This window comes from Arachis ipaensis, chromosome B1, assembly GCF_059453495.1.
Source record: "Arachis ipaensis isolate K30076 ecotype BB chromosome B1, ASM5945349v1, whole genome shotgun sequence".
NCBI lineage: Eukaryota > Viridiplantae > Streptophyta > Magnoliopsida > Fabales > Fabaceae > Arachis > Arachis ipaensis.
This window is the reverse complement of record NC_142436.1, coordinates 109,812,059-109,817,408: the sequence shown is the minus strand read 5'-3', so window position 1 is coordinate 109,817,408 and position 5,350 is coordinate 109,812,059. Positions and strand designations below refer to the sequence as shown.

The 5,350-nt window shown below is 35.1% G+C and overlaps 1 protein-coding gene across 2 annotated transcripts; it reads right to left on the bottom strand.

Moving 5' to 3' along the window:
* Positions 1-342: 342 nt before the first annotated feature.
* Positions 343-4,960, bottom strand: LOC107620143 (putative boron transporter 2). Of its 2 annotated transcripts, XM_088501604.1 has the most exons (13): positions 4,685-4,960; positions 3,900-4,009; positions 3,744-3,826; positions 3,453-3,645; positions 3,222-3,360; positions 2,937-3,105; positions 2,546-2,712; positions 2,268-2,441; positions 2,043-2,138; positions 1,807-1,944; positions 1,409-1,728; positions 1,059-1,329; positions 343-776 (listed from the first exon to the last, which is right to left on the bottom strand). In XM_088501604.1, exons 2-13 carry the CDS (start codon positions 4,001-4,003, stop codon positions 585-587), a joined length of 2,046 nt encoding a protein of 681 aa, XP_088357730.1. In that variant the 5' UTR covers positions 4,004-4,009; positions 4,685-4,960; the 3' UTR covers positions 343-584. The 2 variants fall into 2 exon arrangements, with proteins under 2 accessions (XP_088357730.1, XP_088357729.1); XM_088501603.1 differs by having other exon boundaries at positions 3,900-4,955.
* Between the last annotated feature and the right edge of the window lie 390 nt (positions 4,961-5,350).

Sequence of the window (5,350 nt, the reverse complement as noted above, 5' to 3'; positions counted from 1 at the left end):
GCTATAAAAAGCACGTCTCATATGTGATATCATATCATGGTGTTGTTACTCTTTTATATGCCTTCATTGTCACACCTTACTTCGCTATTTTTTTCATGAAGATACCTTCAAAGAATAAATAAATGCATATGCGTGAAATTCCCAATATCAGCCTTGTTCTATCAGAAAACAGGGATAAAGGAAAAGGTGAGCAAATTAACAACTAAATGTTCGCTTAATCTAAATTTGGCCTTTTCAGGAGTCAAGATCATACACAGAAAATTTGGCAACTAATTAGTAGAACCAAGGTTTATGATTCAGAGCCAACCATACAATTATGCAAAGCTTTAATAGTAACAAAAATTTTTGTAAGACTAAAAAGGAGTTTACTAATCTCTTCATTGAATCTTAATAACGTAAACTACATAAAATAAACCCAAGACAGGTTTAGATCCAATACTTTTGTTACATGAATCAAGCTCATAATGATATTTTTAACTCGAAATTAGTTAAACGCCCCTACATATCAAAGGCCATGAACAAGAAGTTTCTTTCAATTTACTCTGCTTCATGGTTCATCCTATGCTGCTTTTTACTCTCTCAATTCAGTTACTTGAGGGCTGTGTATGCTTTGAGGTATTTCCATTAGCAGGTATAATATCACTAGAAGGTGTTGGAGTTGAACTTAATGTTTTTGGGCTTTGTGTGATGCGAATTTCCCCACGACTCCTTGTGATAATTCCATCAAGAATTTCCCCACCATTAGTGTTGAAATTTGTTGCCTCAATATTTGACTCCTGTTGTCAAGTACATAAACATCAAGCTGAAAACAAGACTATGCATGTAATGTAGTACTAGGTAGATTTTTGTGATCAGAGCCTACTAAGTTTATAATCCACCCAACAAAATCCTTTAAAATGCAGAAAATGGTTATATTTAAATTGGATAACAATAACATGAGCAGGGTTTTGTGTATTCTCACTTGAAGGGTATTATTTTTGTCACAATTCATACCATTTAGTGTTGAATTCCCAAAATTCTGCATTTATTATAAGTTGATAATGCTTCACACAACTTACTTCAAACAAAAAGTTGAAAGGAATAGCAGGCATATCCTCGTACGCTGCAGCATCCAAATCTTGAAGATGAGCTCCTTTAAAAAACTTAGGAAGGAAATATTGCCTTATAGGGATGAGAAGCATGATTAACAATGGGAAAAGGACCCCGGCAATTGGTATCCAGGTTAGACCAAAGCAGAGAAGCAAGTAAGCTGTCTGGAACAAGGTAAACTTGACGACAGTTTTGAATGGCACAATCTCAATACTGGCAGCATGTTGTTCCTCCAGAACTCTAGTCGAAAGAAAAAGAATGTTATTTTTTTCAACCAAATAACATGAAATAACAAAATAGGCTATGAGCATGGACATACTTATATCTTCGGCTTGGAGCAGTGAACAGGTACAATATTCTCTCCCAAAACTGATTTCCTGGTAAGCTTTCAATTGCCATGAAAGCAAAGTAACCCCAGAGCACTGAAGTTGGTATCTTCTTCAAAAGAGGCATGGCTGCGACACATGCCACAACCAGCATTGCTTGTAGCAGATTGCTTAGTCGCTGTTCTTTAACTTCAACAGGCAAAAGGTCATCAACATCTTTGTCCACATCAAAAACAACCTCATCTACAGGGGCATCAATATATCCGTGACTTGAGGCTAGTTGAATTGTGGATTCCTTCAACTCCTTTAGCCCCTAAATGGAAAACAAATAAAGAATAAATGCAAGGTAGGTCACAAATTTCAAATCAATAGGAAATTGCATTATGTTTACCAATGCAGGTGGCATTTGGTGGGATAATGGAGTTTGCATTTGATCATATGCTTCTTGCATATTTCGGTATAATTGACTCAGGTTCAGGTTTTTCTGAATACTTTTTCGTACGCTAGATACAAGTTTGTTCCGCAAAAGCTATTCCACACAGAACAAAATATCAATGAAGCTTAATTAGTTCATTTGTAAAGGAAAATAATGACGAACAGGAATACTGTAAGCATAGTTTATATTACCTGATGCTTTAGAGTGGCTAAGCTTTTCGTATGCATTGGAGATTGAGGAATAACACCATTGGAAGGAGGGATTCCAATAAGTCCACACAATATGGTCTGGAATTTGTGCAATCATATGAATGAGATTCTACAGCAAAACTATTTGCAACGTGTCTATGCACAAGTCACATGTTGTTATTCTCCAGTATGGAAATTGTTTCCAAGTATTCAAAATAAATTACTTACTAATAAGCCTAAGAGAAGAAGATCATAATGATAAGAAGAGGGTCTTCTTAAATTAAATTCCTTCTGCTGAGCAAGTTGGGATGCAACACTGTGATCAAAGTAGTAAAGCACAGCAATCATAGTTGCTGGTATAAATGCTCCAATTATATAAATAAGAGGCACATTCAACATATCCTGTAAAACCCAGCATAAGCTAGAATTAGACTCTTTCTTTCTGAAATGATATTATCCGTTGTCAACTATAAGAAAAATATATGCATCAAAGTAATTAGAGATACCTTGATTACAGTCCAATTTGAGTATGCACCAGGAGACCATGGATTTGGACTGAAAAGCCGCCTTGGGATTCCCCTTGGAACATTATTGGCTGGTATGTAAGACACAGCAGTCCACATAAGAACCATAAGAGGAACTCCATAATCAGCTATAAATCCCCTCAAGCAACCTATAAGATAATGTTAATCAGCCACTACCACAGAATCCAATCATCATATTGCATTAAGGAAAGCAATTTTGAAAGAATTCAAAACTGGAGCTGACTAGAAGACTAACAGACAGAGAAGGACATGAAAGTAGTTTGTCTAAGCTTAACCAAACTTGCAATCTAACTAGCAATGCTTTAAATTTCCCATTGAATCCTACATCAGAATTCAGAAGTTTGCTCAATACCTGTGCCATAACGCCACGATCTAGCTTTACGACTTCTTAATGCAGTAAACAGAAGGCCAAATGACAAAACCAAGGCGAACATTCCATTCCCAAACAGCCAAGAGGATTGGTGTGCAATCTGATTGATACCTTCTCTTTGGTGTGGTACACCAAACTCCTCCACTAGCCCCTTGAAGATGGAAAGATATTATTTAATCCTTTTATTCAACTGGAGCATCATTTTGCTTGATTATGTAGGATTCCTATCTACTAACTAACCAAGTTGTATATTACTCTGGTACTTACCCTTATGGCCTGCTGCATGAAGAGCATTGCGATCAACAGACCGAATAGTTCACCAGCAAGGCGTGTGAATCTGTTAATAATAGAGCATGCACCAAGGATGGCCAACAAAAACAGCAATAAGGCAGTCCAAACACATACCCTAAACATCATTAAGATAGTAAAGAATAGTTCTCAAGGCAGCATTAAATTCCCTCTATACTAAGTAATCACTAAAAGGATATCAAAGAATACCATCCAGCCCAAGCGAGGAACAGCCTTTGCCCCAAATCTTTTCTATCCTTTGCAAAATCGTATAGGAATGTATACATCAGAACAGTTGGCTCAGCTACACCTAGTATGAGGAGAGGTTGCCCTCCAAGGATTGCATGGACAATGCCACATAGCGCAGTCGATGTTAGGGTCTGCACTGCAGTTAGAGTTCCATCTACAACATATAACCAATAAAGCATTACTTATACGAACCAAACAAAAGGATCATGAAAATATTAAAACGGAGACTGAACCTGAAAAATAATTTTGTACCAGTATTTCTCTCTAATTGCTCCCCAAAAGAGATAACAGGAATAGCTGATGCAAAAAATATGTATGTAGTTGGGGCAAGGATCCTACACAACATAAACATGAAAATTAAATCTTTGACAAAGCTTGAATCTGCACCATTTGCATAATATCACATACCTGATGCCTGCCTTGAATCCACTGGTCCAATCTTGCTTATAGCAGAGAATTCTTCCTTTGAGATCATTCTTGATCCCGCGAAAGGGAACAAATGTTTCTTCCATGAAGGTCTTAAGTTATCCGTTATAGTACAATGAAATGAAACAGAATATGTGATTCTAAGATAACGAATCACTTCAAAGGACTTGAGAAACAAAAATTGTGATCAAAGTTGTACATTTGGAAAAAAAAACTCAATCAAAAGTTTAGGCTAAGAAACCAGAACCCTATATGCCATACTCTTCCTAAAGAGGAAAGCAGGGGAAATGGATGTCCATTTGTCATGATTGAGGAAAATAAATAAATGAACCAACTTGGATAATTTACATTTCATAGAACAATAGGAAGAATGAATAGATCATATTATCTTAATAACAAAATGAGTTAGTAATTGAACCAAAACGACACGGATTTTGCACAACTCTTCTAATAGTTACCAGGGTGATGGAAAGTTTCGCTAACCTGTATCCAAGTTACATGACACACCCACCAAACTAAACTCAAATTAAATGAACATAAATTTCTAACGGAAACTCATCATTGCCACATGCATTAGTTATAATTTCAGAAGCATTTGAGGATAACAGAGCGGTTACACATTTACACGAGGAAGATGGCGCAGTTGATCAGAACTAACACTTTGGAGTAACTTTGGAACAAAATGAGGATAGAAAAAGGGTGCTTTAATAATAAAAATTCAAAATTACTTAAAACTTTGTGTGTTTTGCAAGGAGAATGGAGCATACCAGAGTCACAAGAAGAAGATGAGGAAGTTACATGACGCTAAGACAACAAAGAAAATGAAGTAATGGTTGGTGAGGCAATGAATGAGCAAAGCGTGAGGATAAATATAAATATAAATAGAAAGCAGAGAAATGATATGGTGTTTTTGGTGAGAATGTGGGTTAGCGAATGATGAGTTGTTATATATAGTGTGACTAGTGAGTGAATGAATGAATGAAAGAAGATTGAAGTGGAAGCAGCCGAAGCAGCGCTAGGAGTACGACTACGAACTGTACCATGAAAATGGAATTGTGACACAGAAATGAAGAACCTTTCTGCAAACCATGTTTTTAATTTCTTCTATTTTTCTAGACAGTATAAACGGGAGTTTGTATAAAATTGATTTTGTAAACTTTATTTTGATGAAAAATAAGTTTGTGTTAAAGTGATTTATGTTTAGCAATCTTTATATCAAAATGAATTATAGTAAAATAAATATTGTTTGAATTACACTACTCAAAATTATTTTTGGTTAAAAAATTACTAAGATAGACATCAACTTAAATAATTTTTATATATTATCTTATCATTTTAATTTAAATATTTGAATAGATCTTACTAATTAATTTTATAATAAAATTAATATTTATATATTAAAATAAAAATAACATATAATAATTGACAAAAAT

Excerpts from the sequence above, each read along its gene's own strand:
- LOC107620143 (XM_088501604.1), bottom strand. The coding sequence starts at position 4,003 with ATGGAAGAAACATTTGTTCCCTTTCGCGGGATCAAGAATGATCTCAAA. Across the intron at positions 2,713-2,936 it reads ATCGTGGCGTTATGGCACAG|GTTGCTTGAGGGGATTTATA; the intron begins GTATTGAGCAAA and ends ATTATCTTATAG. Across the intron at positions 777-1,058 it reads CTTTCAACTTTTTGTTTGAA|GAGTCAAATATTGAGGCAAC; the intron begins GTAAGTTGTGTG and ends ACTTGACAACAG.